This window comes from Colias croceus, chromosome 2, assembly GCF_905220415.1.
Source record: "Colias croceus chromosome 2, ilColCroc2.1".
Classification (NCBI taxonomy): Eukaryota; Metazoa; Arthropoda; class Insecta; order Lepidoptera; family Pieridae; genus Colias; species Colias croceus.
In genome coordinates, this window is record NC_059538.1 from 5733701 (window position 1) to 5756105 (window position 22405).

Consider the following 22405-nt stretch of genomic DNA (forward strand, 5'->3'; position numbering starts at 1 on the left):
CAATTTTATCTTTTTATACCTAGTAGACTGTAGAACTGGCCGACGAATAAAAAAAATCGTATTAGAATACAATATATTACGGAACAAAAAAAGGATTGTAACTGAATTAGGTAGGTATGTTTGTTTCTGGGCGCACCGTTTTCGACGACGCGACGCGACGCGCGACGTAAGCGTATAGGTATAGGTACCTACTTTGCTAAAACAAACTAATAAAATTGTGTGTCTGTCTGAAAATTCGGAAAAGCATATTTTGCAAGTTTGTGATTACTTTGATAGTTTACCGATTTATAATAATTGTAATTGTAATTGTATAATATATAATTTGCAATGTGGTGAAATTTCATAAAAATCACGGGCCAATTTTTTGTTTTGAATCCCACCGAAAATATAATTGCGTTATTAGAATAATTAATTACTATACCTACCCACGATCAATTATTACAATATAGTCTCAAATGCATACTAGAGAAATATTGCAATTTGATTCAATTAAAATGCATAGCATACAAAAATAAATTCACAACACAAGAAATTCCGCGCGCAAATCATAGCGCGTGTCAATGAAATCAAGAATGTTTTATATCAAGCCGACGCGGACGAGCGACGACGCGACGCCGAACAAAAGTACCTACGACGGACGACCACGCTTCGAGTTGCCAAACACACAGCCAAACAACAATAATGAGTAATAAATTGTTTACAAAAAAAACAAGTTTTCCATTTTTCTGTATGAGTAGACAGAACTTCAAAACGCCACCTGCTACGGTTTATATTATGAACGATGGTTATAAAAATAAAAGTTATATTTGTTGGTGTAAACTATTTTATTAATCAATAATTTTGGAATTTAAAACTGTCAACATTGATTACAATAAAACGCAGTTTTATTTTATTACACTATTGTTTTTTTATCAAAACATGTATTTGAAGTACCATATAATATTATGCTGATCCAAGCATTTTCACTCAAAACTAATATCACTAATGATTTGTAAAAGTAAATTATTTCAATATACATTTCATAACCAACAAGTAAGAATAATTATTATTATTCCTACCTACAACAACAAACCTAAAACACTATTTACTATGGGAAAATAACCAGGAAGGTGAAAAACATTATATTATTATTTACGATTTCGACGCACTCGACTTTTAGTAAAATATAGTAGGTAAACATAATATTATGGTTTTGATTTTTGCTACTAGTATAAGAAAACTGCGTGTTCAAACTACTTGTTTGTCTGTCTGAAAATTCGGAAGTACTTTGGTAGTTTACCGATTTATAATAATATTGTATATATCGTTGTTTAAAAAATATTCAAACACAATAAAATATGATATACTGATTTATCACTGGTTTCAGTGATGAACTGATGAGTCAATGTTAGCCACTATACTTTCGTCATACGTGTGTATGATTGATGTGATTTGCAACGTGGTGATATTTCAGAAAAATCACGGGTCAAATTGTCCCACCGAAAATATAACTGCGTTATAAGAATAACTATACCTACGATAAATTATACATAATACAATATAGTCTCAAATGCATACTAGTGAAATATTTTATTTGAATCAATAAAATAAAAAAAAAATAAAAAATAATAATAATACAAAAATAAATTCACAACACAAGAAAATCCGCGCGCAAATCATAGCGCGTGACAATGAAATCAAGAACTTTCGAGCCGACGCGGACGCGACGCGGACGACGAAGGAGCCTAACAAAAGTACCTACAATCATAGGCGGCTCGTGACAAAATTGTATGGCCGTGTTCACTTGAAATAAAACAACGAAAATAGGTACCTACAATAGCGTTAGCAGTACAAAAAAAATGAGCACCACATTATAAATGTCTATTTAATATTTATACACTAAAAATTATAGAGTATTTCAAAACGAATTCAATTATTATTTAGCAATAATTAGAAAATCCCCGAATTTGCATTCGTGATCGTATTCATAGTGTTTGTCTACACTAATATTATAAAGAGGAAAACTTTGTTTGTTTGTTTGATTGTAATGAATAGGCTCATAAACTACTGGACATTTTACCAATGTTTGCAAGTTTGTGATTACTTTGATAGTTTACCGATTTATAATAATTGTATACTTATATCATTGTTTAAAAATATTCAAACACAATATGATATAGGTACTGATTTATCACTGGTTTCAGTGATGAACTGATGAGTCAATGTTAGCCACAATACTAATCACTTTCGTCATACATGTGTATGAACTATGATTGATGTGATTTGCAATGTGGTGAAATTTCATAAAAATCACGGGCCAATTTTTTGTTTTGAATCCCACCGAAAATACATATATTACTAATTGCGTTATTAGAATAATTAATTACTATACCCACGATCAATTATTACAATTTACAATATAGTCTCAAATGCATACTAGAGAAACATTGCAATTTGAATCAATTAAAATGCATAGCATACAAAAATAAATTCACAACACAAGAAATTCCGCGCGCAAATCATAGCGCGTGTCAAATGAAATCAAGAATGTAATTTATATCAAGCCGACGACGACGCCGAACTAAAGTACCTACAGTACCATTTACCTTCAGTGTACAATACAGTTTACAGACCTACGACGGACGAACAATAATGAGTAATAAATTGTTTACAAAAAAAAACATAGTTTCTAAGGTCATTAGTTTTATTTTATTTTATTGTTATTTTCTTTGAACGATTGGAAATGAAATTACTCAATTTTTACACAGAACTTTGATTTATTAGAATTATGCTCATTATGTATAAGATAACGAACGCGAATGCACGACATCTAGCGCGTCTTATGTCTAAACATCGCCTTTCGTTTAGACATTGACGCGCTAGATCTGTAATAAGTATATAGTCTATGCGCTAGATGTCGTGCTTTATGTCGTGTTTCGCTTGGCAAAAGTCACGCACACTACTGTAGAAGTGTCAAATTTTTCCGGTATTTTACTGTTGTTTTTCTAAGTAAATATTGTAAATTATTGATTAAAAAGGTCGAACGCGCACACATTTCATTATAGAGAAGTGATAAAATGATTAGTTTTAAAGAAATAGTGTCTGTGTTAAGTGTTTAGAGGTAATCAAAAATGTATGGAGGGACGGTCGGAACATCCACCTTAAGGGGGAGATATAACGTTAAACAATTTTGTAGTTATTTATTTGAAATTGAGGACGGGTTAAGAAAAATATTATGATAATTACGGCCAATAAAATCATCATTCTTACCACATCTTTCGCGTTTTAGGTCGCGGTCTTTATTTTCCTCTTCAATTGAGTCATTGCACTCTGTTGTTTTTGCCTGTAAAATTCACAAAAATTTCAGTAAAAATTCCGCGATATTCTCAAATAGTTATTCAAAAAAGTTGTAGACCGTATGTAAGATAATTTATTCTAAGAACATAGAATATTAATAATATTTCGAAAAGTATGTAATAAGCTAAAAGCATTACATAGTACCATTAAATAATATATTAATTCATATTTAACAAATAAAAATATTTATTATTATAATACATGCACAGTCTTACCCTTAACATTATTCTTTTTCTATTTACTTAATGGACGAAAGCTGCTTTGAGAAAACCTTTCATAGAAAGCTTCTTTAACTGCATATTTGTACAGTCTATAGTGTTTAGTTCATGAAATATACGCTTTTACGCAACATAGCTGCTATAAGAATTCTTTAAAATTACTATTGTGCACGTATAAAGTTTTCTTATGCTAAAAGTATATAAATCTTCCTTTACAAAGATATTATTTGCATTTGTGCGAACTGCAATGCACACTCTGTGCACAAATCATTTTGTTCGAATGTTGTTTCTCGGTTATATGTTTTGAGACTTATTTTATATATCATCTCTAACTCTCACAGTTATATTATATTCTCATCTCTACATATCATCTTATCGAAAAGTCACATATATTTATTCGTAAGTTAAGGAAAGCTAGATCTGTGTCTTAACTATAAATAATCAAAATGTGTTCAGCCGGTTTGGCATAAAACCTGAACACTCATTCAAAAATGTTATAAGTATAGTGTATGTACGCTTTAGGAATAAGCGACTCTAATCTTCAATGAAGAGTCGAGTTTTCGTGTAAATCGATAGACTTAACGAGCAGTATTCATCGTTTTGCACGTAACGTGCTCCGACTTATCGTATCCGACCTATAATGCCATCCAGTGGACCGGTCTATACACATATGCATGTAAAAAGCTTCAGTATTTCATATAAGAATAATTTGATTTCCAAATAATACAAGATAGAAAATTGAAGACGAATTTCTTTCTTTACAATTTATATTATTTATGTCTACTACCCAAAAAAAGTTTTAAGCCGTATGATTACGCTCTAATAGACCAAATATGGCACTGAATAAGATTACAAACAGTCTGATTATTCTCTTTATAAATAACTTACCGGCTTTTGATTATTGTTAGCTTGCTCTAGATCTTGTCGTTGCGTGGATCGGTAGCGGCGTTCGAGGCGGCCTTCATACAGGGAAGCTATCAGCATCCATAATGCCACCGCAAGTGTGACAGCCCTGTGTATGAGCATTTATTATTAGCGGTGTAATTAGCCTACGGCTGTAATCTGGCAATTACTATAGCTATGGGCAGCTAGGTATGGGTAATCTAGTTTGTAATATTCAGACTATTACTAGTTAAGCTTTATTTATGCGAATACGCAAAGTATTCGCATACTTTGTCGTTTTGCAGCTATTATAAATGGTTATAGGCCTTGAAGCAATTTTCACTCTGTTCTCAATTATTAACGCGATAGAATTGAAAACTATTATATTTCAAAGATTTTCTGAGTTAGCAAGAAAATTTGCATATTGCCTACAGCTACCTCGTTAATAAAGCTCTCTATAAACATTTTGTTATTTTCTGCTAAAAATATATCTTGTAAAAGTAACAATTTACTACTGAATAATAATATATGAAATCTTATCCCAAATATTATCTGTGGCATGTCAGATTATACCGCGACTGGATTGCTCAGATTCCATGAAAAGGTTGTAAGCGGTATGGTAATTGGGAAAAATTGGAGCATAGTTGTGAAGAGAATTATGAGGAAAATGTGTTATACACGTGTGCTTTTTACCTTGATACTTCAGATGTTTGAAACGTAGAAAGTATGTATCGGTATACCTTTGTGTTCTATATAAAATTTTATCTCGTGTCAAGTTGTCACTATTTCTTTGTAAAAAACTTTAATGAAAACTTTACAATTGACAGCTTGATTTAGTTGACTGCGGAGTCTGTGCCAAGTTCATAAAAGCGACGTGGCAAGTTTTCTGTAATAACGTAATAATTCCGTAATTTTCGTAAGTTTATCAAATATTATTATACGTTGTGGTTTCGTGACTTTCCTAATTTTGATTCATTTAAGCTCTACAATATAGGCCCTTTTTTCATTGCATCAGTCAACCGGATAATACAAAAAAATTGTAAATGTTCGGCTAATAGACCAACAATAGCAACAAGGTTGGTGTTTTTATTTCACAATCTTCACAAGGCTAAAGGATATGTGTTCTAGAATTTAGAATCCCAGAAGGTTAACATTTAATAATTAAATGGTGATCTAGATTCTAGATTATGCTCTATACAAGAAGGCTATTATGGCTATAGGCTATTAAATAAGTTATACCATTCTGCACAAATAATTCGTTTAAGTTATAATTATACTAGTTCAATGTATTTTTATTGTGATTTCATACTAAGTATTTCAAATGTTATTCAGAATTCATTGTGAGAAGTTAATTGTTTTCATTGTGTTAACGTAGAAAACACTTAGTAAGAAGAAAGTTTTGACATATTTTATTTCGCAAGTCTAACTTTTATATAATGCTCTAAAACGATTAAATTAAGCATTAATCTGTGTTTATTTATATGTATTTACAATTCTTTCGTTTTGCATTTAATTTTTATTTCACTTTCACATTTGTATACGTATAAAACAAACGGCAATTAAAATCTATTTATTTATTATGAAAATATATTTCGTAGTTTAATTATTACCGAAAGCTGGACGTGAACTGTGATCGATTAGTTTCCACAATGGGTTGGTCTATAGGTCTTATCTATTGTGAGCATGTTCCGAACAGCGCTGTCGAATATTGACAAGATAGTTCCATTGAAATAGTCTTTTTATTTACTGACATTCTTGTACCAGACATGTGTTACCGAAAAAGAGAAATTCTATACAATTGCTTACGACTCGTTTTTCTGAGTTCGGTTACAATATAAAATATAAATATACAAAACACTGTAACGAAAGGAGAAATACTTTTCAATATAGATAGAATAATGCTTTAAAAGTATATGAAATTGTGCAATATAATGTAACAATGCACGAGAGAGTTATTTGTTTCCAATAAATATTCTCTGCTTTCATGTGTTGAATAAAATACACTTAACAAAAATCTATATTTAAATATTTTCCTAAATAGTTATTTGCTACAAGAGTAAGCTATATTAATATTAAAGTACTAGCGGTTCGGCGGCTTCGCCCGTGGTACATGTTTACGTTTTCTCTACATAAGAACCATCCTCGTACTTCAAGGAATATAATAAAAAAAGAATTATCGAAATCGGTTCAGCCGTTCTCGAGTTATGCGCTTACCAACACATTTTGCGATTCATTTTTATATCTAAGATTATAACTCATTATACAAATTTCTCACAAACCATATCAATTCTCCATGTGCTCGTTAGATAGTCGAGTCAAGTTTCAAAATATCTAAAGGATGAAAAACTCATCCTATAATTTACCTAATAAAAATTTAGCTAATAGTTTTTACATTTTCCTCATATCGAAATGTTTAAAACACCACTTTAGTATGAGCTTATGAGTACGTAAATGTGTAGAATGCGTGTCGTAGCCGTGATTCGCAAAGCAAGCTACGTAGGCTCGTAGATCGCGTCTGTAGATAGCGGAAAAATTTTGCGGATTGGCGTGCAATGAGGTCAATGACTGCTTACGTAAGAGATTTATGAATATCTTTGGATATAAATAATATTAACAGGTATTATATTATACGCATTCTTCTATTTAGCATACTTATTTTAATTATTATATAAATAACTTGACGTAAATAACATTACTCTTTCTTACTTATAATATTACCAACTTCACTCAACCTTTGATAGAATGTATTGTATCCTTAATCAGAATAATCTGATTGTAGCTTACCCCAAAATATGCGTCTTAAAGTCCATATAAACATTATACGGGCCAGGCACGGCTCGAACGTAGAGCGTGTGCGCGCTAGCCGCTATGCCGGCCGCCTGCGCACGGCCCGCCGCCGCCCTCTCCGCCGCAAGCAAGATGGCATACGTCGCACTGCTGTTGCACGATAGCGGCATGCATTGTCCCACCAGCATTGACCTTGTCTGCAACACAATTGATTTCATCAGCTTTTTATAGATAGCACTGTTATCCAGTTTTTATGGGCATGAATAGAAGGCACTTGCATGAAATTTTAGGCACCTGTCGTGGTAACACTTCCAATAATATGATCATAAACTTTTTCGTGATGTTTGGTAATAAAATAAAAACGAACAATATTATACTTGATTGATTAATTTCAGTTCATTTAATCTACTTTGTTGCTCATAAACGTATCCATTACCTAAGAAATGAGGCGGAAAGTTTAATCAATACTGTTCAAGTGTGCGGTAATCAGAACTGCGAACGCACATTAGGTTAGCGAAAAAAGTAATAAAAGTCCCCTCGATAGCGTTATATAGCCTCCATGAGGTCATAATGAGGTAATTAAGGGAAATCATTTTTCTATTTGTGTATCACTTATGGCTGCAGGTATTGAAAATCGGTAATCGATATATGTACATATCATTAATGTACATTATGTATAGCAGCTTTCTGTGCAGCAGCTTCTTATAGTGTTTTAAAGTATTTATACTGATGATGATGATGATTATAATGTTAGATATAGAGAATTAATTAAATGTTTTAGTATATCGAAAGTAATTTACATTACATGGAAGCAATAATAGATTAAGACTGATTTCAATATATGAAACATATTTTCAGTATGTTTGATCACGAATTTATTCACGTACGTACTATTAGACCTAACTAAACAAACATCCAACTCTCGTTATAACAAATACCCGTAGAGATCATGCAAATATAATAAAAGGAAGTAACACGAACCCGCGACAGTTTGGGATCACTACAAGTTACATAAAAGGTTCGCGCTCATACACTTTCGCGGCAATTTGCAAGCGAGTAGCTTCCCAAAACTTTTATATTAAAAGTTCTATGACATCGCCGCTATGAGTGCGACCGTCTAGAGCCGGGCCAAAATGTCACAGCCTTAACTTTGCGAGCAAGTTTGTTCGTAAATGGCCTGATGTCAGCTGTTTTAAATATTTTATTATCCGGCAATAACAATAACGATATACATAACGTTTGAGCCCGACGTAACGGTTTAATAAAACCGACGCTAAAGATATATTTGTTTCAGCTTATGTAGTTTAATGTAGCGATGTTTGATAATATTATTGTTTGTATCAAATTGTTGTACGTTATATTAGATTATATAACGATATGGTTTATTTAGCTCTACCATTGAACGATGCATTTGTACGCGTAAATTTTTAAGTAGCATTTTTGTCGCGAGCGCGAGCGGCGAGACCTTCATATAGCAAAGGCACCTGATGTTAAAAACATAACAAAGAAATACTATAATAAATTCTTGTGCTTTAAAAATATATAAATGTTGCATAGATACTCGTGTAGAAAGGATGACATGAAACTTTTAGTAGAACCTATGTGACCTTTACATCTGACAATCATACGTTTTTTAACTTCGTTTAATCGTAAATTCGCCAGGGGGATCGTGACAATTCCCGATTGTAAATTCAAATGAGTTCAAACAATTTAAACAATTACTTTTCTGGGACGACTGGGAGACTTATTTTCTAATGGATAGAGTTTTAGTACTAATGCCTGATAAACAATATAAAATTAATACACAGTGTTTTGTCTTCTTGAATACCTTTGTTTACGTATTGTATAAGCAGATATGTGGAGAGTCGTTATAGGGTAAATTTTTCACCAGCCCTTCCTAGCATGATATCGATTAATACATAATATATATACGAGTTAAAAATATTACATTTTTGATTTGTATTTGGCAACATTATAAAATACTTACATTTATTTGTATTATTTAGTATTAGGTATTAACTAATAAAGTTGTAATTTACAAGGCGTAGGATTCAAGATTAACGTTCATATAACATGAGCACGTCTCATATCACTAACAAGTAACAAGCCTGGTGCGAGGGAATTGTAGTTTCCGTAACGAGCTGCTCAGCTCTAGATGCTTTGCAGTTAAACTCGGCCACAACTTTACTATTTTTAGAGACAAAAAATAGACCGGAGGTCTCTGTCCCTATTCGTGTATTGAGGTTATTTCGTTGAATTATTTTGTTTCATTTTATGATTTATATTGGTTTTAATTTAGGTTTTTCCTCACTTAATAATAATTAATTTACTGTGGTACGTTTCGTGTTTTTGCTCAGATTTCAATAACCTTGCTTTACAATGTAGGTAGGTGTGTTTTTCTTGAAATAAAATCTTGGATGAAGTTGCTTTAATATTACAATTTTATTGTACACCTACTCTTGGGTAAATCGATCGATATATCGTGATTTGTTTTAAATAATTTAAGTATCAATAAAGCGCTTACAATTGGTATGTGATCACCATCCACAGTCAGGTTCATTCTAGCTACGTAGAATGTGGTGGGAAAGGGCGGCACTTGGTCGTAATACTGCTTCAGTTGAAGATCCTTGCAGGCGTTTATCGAACCCATCCAGTAATCGTTACCGAACAAAATGTTTGGACTATATTGACCGGACGCGTCGTAAACTGAAATATAAAATAATATAGATTAGTAGAGAGGCGACGTAAAATAAATAAAAACTCATACTAATTTCAATTTGCTTTTTTTGCTGTTTGAAGATTGGCAATGCGTAAATATGCAGTAGGTATAAGATAATCTGTATTTGGTTTTCTAATTTTTTTGGCAATGGCCTTAATAATATCATGATATAAAATGATTTCTATGAAATAAGTGTAACTTTAAATATTATGCAAATGACATTCTCAATATTAGATAGCGTAGGCTTATAATAAAATGATAATAGAAAACGCTCGGAAATAAATTCTTTAATATGAAGATTAAAGCATTCAAACGTACTTAATACCAGGTATTGAATCCGCTTGCTGAGGGTTCCATTTCGAAGAAAGATTTAAAAGGAAGCTAGAATTATTAAATTTACGTACGTAAACGTTGGTTAGACGTATTACAGTCGAATATTTTGTTGGATAAAATCTATGCAAATCTTTCATTTGAATCATAGATGGATTTCTAGTAGCTTAAACTCATGATCAACATATTTAGAAACTTTGATCTGTTTTGTATAAAGTTAATGTCTTTCGAACCAAAAGTTTTGCCATTTGCAAACCGAATGTTGCTGATGTGGCTATAAAAACTAGCGCTCGAAAACGAATCAACCTAGAAAAGTTTTAATACTAGTTTAGTACTCAACTGCAGTAGTCCAAGGTGTACTCAGAGGTAAGTAAGGACATTCTTAGAGATAACCATCCACATTTGACTTACGTAAATGTTGACGACCTCGACATCGATAAACAAGCACTAAATAGTAAATATAACCAATTACATAAGACCTGAGTTATTCATAATTGCAAACGAATGTACGGTATTGAGTTTGAAAACAAAAATTAAACAGCGCAGCTGGAGTCACACTATTTAAATAGGCAGAAGTTTACCTTCGCTCAGTAACTAACTACTAACCATATAAAAGCAGTGTAATGTATTAGGTATGCTGGAAACTTCTTTAGTAGGTTAGTCAAGTTTCCACAACATCACTAGGTACATTATTAACTAACTGTTTTGTACTGAATATGTAAAGTAACGTAGCAATCGTTGTTATGAAATATGAAAATATGCCGAGCAATAATTTCATATGAAATATCAATATGAGGACATAAATAAATTTATTGGGTAATATTAATAGGTGTCCTTGGTGAAATTTCGTATTTTATAGAAGTATAATTTGTCATAATTTATGAACAATAACGAATAAATAACAAAATCGGTTTTGTATGCATAGGCAAGGATAGTCAACACAATAATTAAGCTCAACAAATCTGAATTGTACCTGTTCATTCCTCATAATTCATGGTATATTCATAAAGGCAAATAAATGGAAGTGTCTCATATAAAATTCTGATAGACCACTCAGAGCAACAAGGATTACAAATCTAATCTTGATTCCAGGGAGAATATTTAATAAATAATGCAATTGAAAGCTGTGTACATGCAAATAGCTATAGTACGTACGTCAGTAGTAAAAAGAAGGTTCGAGAACATTGTTAACATTAATGAAAGGAATGAAAGGTTTAATGGCAAAGTAAAACAAAAAGAAGGATACACGCACAGTTTTTATTGCGAACGTTTCCACGCTAGCCATTGAATCGAACGAACCCTATTGGAACCCTAATACAATGAAAAATGTGGAAAGTTACGACTATTGTGTTTGCTGCAATATAGTTACTTGAGATGAGTTAAATTTTACGTTTTTCTATTTATTTTTCGCACGTGAAATATTGCAATATTACAAAAATTCATTCGAGCTGTATTTGTTAGAGCTCTACAATCACGAATATTGCAAAGCCATTTAGAAATAAAAAAAATTGACGGCTTTTTATTATTTTTCTAGTTTTATAAAATCATACAAGCCAAGTGGTAAATCTTCACTAGGTAAATAAAAAGCTGTTATTCACAAAACTCTTGTGAAATATCAAATTAATTATTTAAAAATAAGTTTCTTACTGAGGCAAGAAGGCTTTTATACGAAAACTATTATAAATATCTTATTCATAGTTCTCAGTCCCATATAAATTACGTTTTTTATACACTTGTAGAGCTTCACTAGGTTATCTTTAATATTAAAACGTCATTATGTAATAATAACTCATCGCATTTAAATTCGTTACATTTTATGAATACAAATCCGGAACGTACCTACTTTTTAATTACTTTCATATTTATATTTATAAATAACAACGTTTAATATTTACGAAACTCTTTCCAACTAGGTCGCTACGTTTTATACTAAAAGATAAAAAAAATAGTTGTACTTAATTAGATTACAGTTGCAGTCTTTTATTTATTACTTCAATAACGTTTTTTTTTCAATTAGTCCATTTCGAATATATTCTTCTAGACAAGGGTTTTCTGCGATTTTTAAGGCAAATACATAACATTTTCAGGTACAGGTAATTTTGTTTGTATCACAAAGAGGGTTATAGACAGGCTTTTAAAACGCAGCAACTTTTTGAATCATACAAACGTTGAGTGCTTGTACGAAACTATTGTTTCTTTCAAAATTTATTTTTGTTTCCATTCCTGTAGAATGCGTGTTATCAATGTATTAGACACCCGAGGCAATTAATAAACTCAGCCGATAAGTTTCTACTTACGCCTTGGACGACATTTTATGAAATTTATTGTTCGGTATAATGTTTCTGCAATAACTAGCGACATAATTTGATAGCAATATTATCCTTTATGATTTTAATTAACAGTATTTTAAGATGTAATATTTTAACTATTTTCAAATAGACAGTGTGTCTAGAAGTACATGCCATTCATTCATATTTCTTGACTACTTTAATTTTCAACACGTATTTGTGACCTTTGTCTATATGCAATACTTCTAAAAACAAATCAACATTGTAACTGACATTTTCAAATGATACTGAAATATGTGAGGTTTTCAGTTAATTTAATTACCGAGTGCGATTCAATCGATAAAACATACGTGCAACGCGAACTATTCAGCCCGGCTTGTTCGCTGCAGCTGTCAGCAAAACTCGTGAAACATTTTGTATTAACATACAGTATTAATCTGTTATTTTGCCACGTGTAATTCGATTTAATACATTTATATAAAACTGTACATTGATGTACTATTATTGTCCTAAACAGTGTTCAAGTAATACATTAAAAATTAAAGAGAAAAATCGGTCCAGTGAATAGCCGAGTGTTGCGAAACAGCTTATTAATATAAGGTAATTTAATCGGAACTCACGCTCCAATACACTCACCAAAATTTATTAGAACTCGCATTTATTAAATTTTATGAATTATAGCTCACTGCGGAAGTCTCTGCGATCACCCATTATGATTCAGGGGAATGAAAAATGTTTTAAGAATCTTCACGTCAGATATTTCTCATAATTTTCATTGATCTACATCAAAGCTTCGTCCGGTTGTATCTTACCACTTGAACGAAATAATATCAGCTAAAGCTAAAGATACATTTAATGAGTTATTGCAATCGACAAACCTTTTCCTATATTCCTATTAATCGATATCATTAAGGGTTATGAAATTTAGTGTATCATTCGAGACGTTTTAGGTTCAATTATATTCGATTTTTTTCTCGTTTGTAGTAATTTATTTAATTGTTTAAATATGTATTATTACATATTAGACATTTTTAATATATGTATGCCTATTAAAAAAAAATGAAATACTACAAGATTTAGTTACTGTTGCCGTAGAGTGTAGAGGTTCGCTTTTTTCATGCAAACTACTATACATTCACTTGTTTCATTCAATTTATTAAAATCTCTATTGCATCGCAATGAAGATTTTTATCATATGTGCAATGTTTCTTTATGACCACAATATGATGTAGCATATTTTTACCTTAGGGGACTCGCAGACGTGTCAAGGTTTCAAGTTATGAATAATAAAGCGCAAACATTTATATTCACTTGATAGAAGCCCTTAGCATATTTTATAAACCCTTGTCAATGTCGTGGCGAGGAATGACGTTAGTCATAGGCAGTCATAGGATTAAAGCCAACAGATTTCTTTAAGGTGCGAATAATTTGTGGTCAATGTTTTTAGACATTCACCGCGCTGTGGAGGTGCGTCAGTCATGGCCGGTCGGTGACCCACTTCTTGCAATTAATTATTGCCCGTAAACGAATGTGAAAAATAACAAAATTATCCATCGAATAGCATGCAAAAAGCTGAAGTAGAGCTATGAGAATTTTTAAACTTAATGATGTTATAAATCTGAAAATGCTACTTGAATGCTTTTCAATACAGTAAATTATTTCCCTTTAAATTTTCATCAGAAAACATTGTAGAGAATTCTTTAGAAAGTATTTCAAGTATTAAATAAGAAGTCTGAATTCAATGTGCAATCTGTCCGAATAAAGTAAATGGAATCCAATACAACCAATGAAGGTATAATAATTACTAATTAGTGCAATATAAAATTTTGAAAGAACGCAATTATTACCGAGCAACTTTGTTTGGTTACAAAACAGTAGCGTTTTCCTTTTACAACACATATCCGCATCTGCACGTGTTTGATATTTACAGTTAATCGCGTATTACAAGTCAAAACACAAAAAGTGATGTGTGCGTTTTTGTGGGGATAACTTTATTAATAATTTTCACATTGTTATTCTTCCATGTCACATGAAGGCGAGTAAGCAGATGGACACTATCTATTAGCGTTCACAACTAGGTATTTAACTATTTATTATTGTTAAGTTTTAATGAAATTTCCAATCTGTGACTCTGAAAATATGTAACATTTATATTTGTACGTATGATTCACGAATATTTAAATGGAAATCAAAGACTGTAACGAGATTTATTCAATTGTGTTATTAAACTCTACGGCCGAGATTCATAGATCGCACTTTAACTTTACTTTGATGGAAAGATCTACTTTCAACCAAAAATATATTTCTTAGTCGTGTCAAGCTCATCTTTACTTTCCAGAAACTATACTTTACTTAGTAAAGGCTAAGGAGCCGATAATCATGACTTTGGTCTCAAAGTAAACTTTACATGACTAGGCGTATAAATTATGTAGGCCTTCATTTTAAACCAATTTCCTAGAACAGAAACACATATTAATATGGTTGGGTTATAGATCGAAACGTCATGTCGACTAACATTTTTTTGTTGATGTGTTGATCGTTGCATCGTTTCATTTGTCTTATAACATTATTATAATATTTTTCTGACGAATTTTGCTGTGTCTACCGGTTTTTGATATTTCTAATCTTCCTACATAATGGTTTTTTTTCTAAACATTTAATTTTTGATATAAAATAATAATGTTAAGTATTATTATATAATATGTTTTTTATGGAAATATAACTTAATTTAATAATATTATGTTCTCAAAAACATAAATTATGCGTATAAAGTAACAGTTACACGTCTTACCCAGTTACCCTGTACTTTACTTTGGGGCCGTACTTTTCTAAGGAAAGACAAGCAATTCTCTCTGAAATTAAATATGTTGAAAGTAAACTTCGGCCATACAAAGTTTACTTTGTGAAGACTCTTTTGCTCTAAAGTAAAGTCACGATTGTGAATCTGGGCCTACGTTTCTACTACTTTTCAGAGAGCGTGATTTGTAATCTTGTTATATCTCATGTTTTATAATAACCTTATGTGCGATTTAATAATAATATGTTTCTTTTTATAAATGTATATATTGTCCTTGTTTAAAAAAATTGTTATCTATTATTTTCATCGATTATATTGTACATCTTATCATATTATTAAAAATATTTATCCGAACTATCAGTTTTATTTTTTATAGATTTGCTTTTAACCTGGATAAAAATACTATATAAGTAAGTATGAAAGAAAGAAAACATAGCAAAAAGCTTGATCTGAAACAAATCCTAAATATGCGGACTAAAATATTGCGCCCGCCTTTGCATTTTTTGTATTGGCACTGTAACCATGGGAAATTCTAAAGAAGTCTTTATCGTGGCGTCTAGAATATGCAGTGGGACTTTCTTTATAATTGCAAGATTGCTCGTTCGTTGTTAAATTCAATATTTACTATGCTGTCTTTATAAAGGGATGCTCACTAGAAGTTGTCAAAGTAGGTCAGTTTCACAACGGACAAATTGAAATCAAAGTTACAGGTAGTTCAGAAGTGAGAAGCTTTCTCTTCCGCTGTATTTAGATATAAACGAGCATTGTTCTACGAAGTGGACGGGATCGGTGGTATGTTTGCATTTGAAGAATGTTCTAATGAAAGATGAAATGAAGTTGTTTCAACTACAGGTTACAGATGTGCTGATTGAGATGAGCTTTCCATTACTCGAATATTTGTATTATGAAATCTTAGTATATTTTCATGTTTCTCCTTCACAATAGTTTTTTGCTGGTTCATATTAATTGATTATTTGAATAGATTTTGTATATTATATTGAGAAAATATAATAAAACAGTGTTTTTGTAACATACAGAATAAAAAATCCAATTTAAACTGATTGAAAATATAAATTTAAAATAAGTTATGTTAATTTGTAAATTGCAATAAAGTACGTAAGGTCAGAAATATTTTAAACATATTCATGCAAATTTACTCTTTGTAATATTTGTTATAAACGTAATCTCTAGCTAAACTGGCATATTTAAGAGGTTTTTATGAGCGAGTAGCCTTGACTTTCTAATTTACACATAGATATGTGTTTCACTTATGAGATTTAGTAATAGTTGGGTAATTGTTGTAAAATATCAATTTACAAATTGATTGTTGAATCACAATTGGTATCATATGATCGGACAGTTCAACGGAATCACATCAGTGACTGTGACATCTAAAGGCCGTACCGTGATATGATCAAATTACTGTATGTATCAAGCCTATTATTGTACTAAATTGAACAAGATTTCGCTATCCATTAATAACTTTGATACAGTACAATATAAATTACGGATAATAGATTTCTACGAACAATTTATCCTAACACTAGAGCGCAGATAATTTCATGTAAATGAATTATTGTGTCTTGATATTATATCATAATTGACCTAGTTTATTTAAACAATGTTTGTAGAGCGTCTGCGTCTAGTGGACTAATAATAATAGTTAATATTTAATAATAGTTTTTAGTTATTTATTTTAGTTTTTACGCAAACTCTTAATTACAAGAAGGTAAGTCCATCCAGCCATGTAATTGTCTCTTAAAACAAGGACCTTGATGTTTTAAAGAGCGAATAACTTGGTTAGCGTAAACGAACAAAATATTCCGTCGAAATTAGGTCATCTATGTCAGGTTTAAACGGGGCTTCATGAAAAAATGGTGAAAGCACGAAAAATATAGCACATGGTAGAAGGGAGTTGACCGTATTGATGTCTCTTTTACTGCTATTTTAGTATTCACATTGTCTCGATTAATTAAACTTTGGTCGTAATGCTAACAATCTTCGATATTTATTCAAAATTGTAGATTTGTGGAAAAATATTTCGGGATTTTAAATGCTATACAGTGACTATAGTAGGTAGGTATAAAATCAATACTGCTATGAAATTTAATTTCTGTAATTCTTATTTTTACTAGAGTAAAACAGCAGGTGTTCAGTGTAAATTGATATCAATAATAATTATAAATAGGTAGGTACAAGGAAATCGATTTAATTGAATGTGACGAATTATCTAATACTGTAAATGATGATGATACATGAAAACGTGTAAAAACGTTAACTTAAAACTTTATCATTATTAAATATATTCAAATGTATATTATCTTACTATTCCGACCCTTCTCGGCTTCATTTTAATTTGTACGAAATCGAATCTTACTAATTGGATTTGCCACACCCCGATGTTCAATTTAACTAAAATTTGCATATACATGCATGTTGGACGACAATGCACTAATATTATCTACATCTACCTCCTACATCTGTAGGTAGATCCCAGCAAGATGGCTATACTAGCACGATATACCTAATAATAATAAAATAAATCTTTATTTCACCTAACAAACGTTGAATTTCAAATAATAGCCAAAACCTCAATTTCAGGCGCAAATACATAATAATATATTTTGTAAAATTTGCAACAATTTTTTTTTGTATAATACGCAAGAGAATTCGCGCTCGCAAAAATTAGGAGCGGAACTAGAAGTTGACGAATTACGGAAGCTCGTTATGTACACCGTATAATTTCACGAGCATCTCAAACGAGCACCGTAAAACTGCAATTGATGACATAATTTCTCATAAAAAGGTATTACATAAAAATAGACGTAGAGTTAACGGCGAATTTATATAAGGCATCATTGCTGGAAATTCTCGTTTGACTAGGCTATGTGTTCGGTGTCAACACGGAGTCGGCGTACGGTGCGTGTGAGTGAAATGAATCGCTTACTTTCACGGATTACTTATGAAATTTGCGATTTACACATTATGAGGGTTTGCGCAAGTGCCTGCTGCAGCTAGTCTCACATGCGCGGGTCGCCGCCGCGTATCACAGGCCACCGAGCGCGCATTGCCCAATGCCCGACGCACCTGTATGGTTCATCTCTTTAGAATCATTATTTTTTAATTAAAATATTGTGCAAGTCACTTCTCTTTCACAGTTACCGCGCTCTATATAAACGTTAAAACGGTTATTTTGTTGCTTCATGATAGAGAATCTCATTCAAAAAACGTAACGTAGGAAGCGTAACGATGTAGATATTTAAATACAATGGAATGTGTGTTAGGTAAGATAAGTGTTAATTCATACTACTAAACGTTTCTTTAATGAACAGATAATTTTAATAAAGTTAAATGATTACGCACAACAAGCTCTTTTATTTTATCGGTCAATGTAGATGAATTAGGTAATTACTGAAAATATTTGTTGGATTTACTATAGTTACGGATTATAAGCTCAGAATAACACTTGCTAGAGTCTTGTTTCATTTTCATCGCTCCGAATACTTTCAAGTGAAGTGGTCACGAGTAGTAGGCTGTCTGCAAGCTTTGTGTCTTACCATTAGACCCTCTTACAAATACAAGGAAACTAAAACAATGTAGGTACAGAGTGGGTGTTTGCATAATTTAAGTGCTAACAGGCGGCCCGATACTAGTAGCGTCGCGTAGGAACGGAAACAAAGCTCACCGACTTTAGGTTACCTAGTTCATAGAACTATGCACTAGTACATGACTAGTACCTATACCTACATAGTACATTGTAAGCGACACGGGAGCGTCTTACTATAGACACTCAATTACTTTCATCACAAAAGTAGGCCGTCACTGCGATTATTTCATTCATAAGCGAATAAACTAGTTTGATTTAATCAGCTCCGCTGGTTACGTAATAATTACCGCTTCAACCATAGAGATTCTATTCGAAAGCGCATTAGAAAATTCTGTTATGTGACACTAAATATGTAAAATGATGTAAATTACATTTTTTTGCGGATAAATGTTTGAGCAAACATGTCTGGGGAATTTTTGAGTCATTCATTCTATCTGGTTTTGTAAGTTACGAATGAAGAATGGGCAATAACATGGCAGTAACCCACAAACGTTTTGCGTTTACTCAATCTAAAAGCAAGATAATGAAGCAAGCGTAAATACATATATATGTACCATTATATATACGCGATTGTAGCAATAACACGTTGACGGCTGTTTGTATCGAAATACCTATGCTCTAATTCGGGTTGTGTTCAATACACTACTATACACCTTTAATTATTCGAGTCGATGTGCAACACGTCCTAATAAATGTCGTAAACAATATATGGTGTAAATGCATCGCGGTGAAAAGGTTAACATATGAGTCGACATTTTATAATATGAAGAAAATAATTCTTCTTGGAGGACGTTAAGGTTAAAAATATTTCACATGTATGTAATAGGACTAACGAAGAAATCAAACATTTTCTTAACTTGAAAGTTAAACGCATACTCTGCAAAATTGTTATTACAATAATTAGTGCCCTTAGTGCAAAATAGTAAATACTTAATAATAATATAATATCAAGGTTACTGTGATACAATTTAGCTTTTGTACTCTACATTAATTTCTATAATAATACCTATCTACGAATGATCTTGGCTGTCAATCTGTATGACTATCAAGATTACATCAAATCCGTTGAATGGATTACTAAATAGTTCGGAAATTAAATAGATTCTGAACAGAGAATATTGATAAAGAAAACAAAACTTAATTTGAAAGTTCACAAAACGGTACAACGTAATCGTAGATAATTAAAAATATTAAAAAATCGTTTAATCGGATCAGATCGTATCGAATAATAGGATAAGCCTTGCTCCTGGCGTTGATGATATAAAAGGTTTTTTACGAAAGATCTAGGTGTTTCGCTTAAAATCATTTTGTCACAGGTTTAAGCTGAAATTCAAAATTAGTTGTATTATTTTTGTGTAACCTTTTGTTTATATTTATTTAAATACTAGATATTATTCTGACCGATTATTTCTGTAATATTTCATCAGAAGCGTATCGCTATAGGCGGGTCTCAATGATATCTTTGATATGTCAGTCGCGACTCGAAACAATAAGCTACCCTAAATTAGGTATCTATTTATCTATACAACAACAAAAGGGGTCAAAGGGTAATTGACAACATTCTTGAGTATATAATATTGTTTAGAATTTAGATCTATTCGAATTCTGGTACAAGTATTTAATTGAAGTTCAAGTAACAAAATATAAGAAAGGTTATCGCGATCATTACAATAAAAATAATTAATATTACTATCTATGACTATAAATGCGGCACTTAGATATTATGGTAAAAATATTATAGACTCGAGTTTAATGTATAAATTGTAAATGGACTTATACCAGAAAACGGCAGCGATGTAAGCAAAGCATTAGAAAATTATGTTTATGTGTATAATATATGTACCTAATTATTAAAAATAATTACCAACTAAGAACAGCCAAGTATAAGCCATACACTTACGCAGGGAAAGTAATGAAAGTTTTATTACGTTAGCTGATATACAAAATCCATAAGTTTTATGTTTGTGTAACATTCTTTCGAAGATTTTCCGCGGTCGTAATATTTTAATCAAATATTATACAACCATACCATTTTTCATAGAGCATTAAACACGAATGGGCTGTATTCAACTTTGGCTTTGTAATTAGAAAATATTCTCTTTGTGCCAGCTACATAAAATAGGTTATTAATCTATTTTCTTGAGTTATGTATAAATTTTAATATCTATTATTACGTCTATATTTTAATTATTAGTTGAAATGTGTCACGTTATTTATTAACATTAATGAAACATAAATAAAATTGAGTGAACCCGATATTCAACATTCAGACTAATATTGATTGTTTTCACAGCAGGCAGCTACCCATAGAAGCAAGGGCAAACTTATCTCGGCCAGTAATAACGCGCAGGCTAAGAAACAAAACGACCTGATAAAGCTTTAACGGATAATTTATCGGATGTATCCTATGCGAAGCGTGTTTATTTCCTCGGCTAGGTTAACATTGCTCGAACAAGCAGAATGATAGTGATTTTGCAGGCGCTAATCTAGTGACTTTTGACTGGCGTTTTCCGTAAAGTACTTCGATTTGCCTTTTCATCCGAATGCATCAGCACAAATTGCTTACCAAGAGATACCTTTCGCTTGAATGAATATTCTTTATACCGAGTTAGCTTCCTTTGCTGCAAGATTTTAAACAAAAATATTGATTAAGAAAGAAGAGTCTTGATCAATCAAAAAGTACATTTTCCAAGAAAGCTGAGTGTAGTACAAAGAGATTGTAACATATTCATATTGTTTTCATTTTGTTACTTTTAATACAATTATTAACTCAAAGTGTAAGGATGTAAACGTGTTTCGCATTTCGTCGAAAATTCTTCAAGCGTCTAATTCTCTCATTGTTCACAAAGAATTCAAAGAGGCTCTTGACATACAAAACGATGTATCAACGCCCAACGGCCTGTATTTTATTTTCATATCTGAAATATAATTGTAAAGTATGAAATTATAATTTAATATATAGGTGTGATTTTTGTACACAGAGTGAACAGTTTCCAGTATTTAAAGTATTCTTACATGACTTAAAAATATACCAGAGCATACGAAAATGTGATTTTCCTTATTAAACGTCACATTCTATTATAAGATTCTTTGTGACAAACGAATTAATACGTGTAATGTAGAGAATATCGTGTAAAAGACGGTTGCAAAAAGCTTTTTGTGGAATGATGAATGTGTTCTGTCGGATGTGTTTGTTTTATGGCTTTCTGTTTATGTTCCTCTTCCACTAAGTAAATACCGAAAAATACGCTTTTTATAAACACAGTTAAGATTTATTTCCTAACTTTTAAGTCTGAACTAACTAAAGCGCACAATTAAGGCTTCAAAGTGTTGAATACTAATGTCATAGATTCAGTCCTATGAAATAGGTATAATTTATGGGAGGGATCTCAGAGCAATGAATGAGAACGTGATAAAATGGAAGTGAAGCAATGTAATTCA

General features: G+C 31.6%; 1 protein-coding gene across 1 annotated transcript in view; it reads right to left on the reverse strand.

Moving 5' to 3' along the window:
- LOC123702123 (nose resistant to fluoxetine protein 6-like) overlaps positions 1 to 22405 on the reverse strand; it is a 40273-nt gene that overhangs the window by 7148 nt on the left and 10720 nt on the right. Inside the window, exons 3-6 of the mRNA XM_045649777.1 lie at positions 9748 to 9929; positions 7221 to 7420; positions 4443 to 4566; positions 3250 to 3322 (exon numbers count right to left, since the gene is read on the reverse strand). Of these exons, the coding sequence (XP_045505733.1) occupies positions 3250 to 3322; positions 4443 to 4566; positions 7221 to 7420; positions 9748 to 9929 (579 nt within the window). The remainder of the gene's footprint in view (positions 1 to 3249; positions 3323 to 4442; positions 4567 to 7220; positions 7421 to 9747; positions 9930 to 22405) is intronic.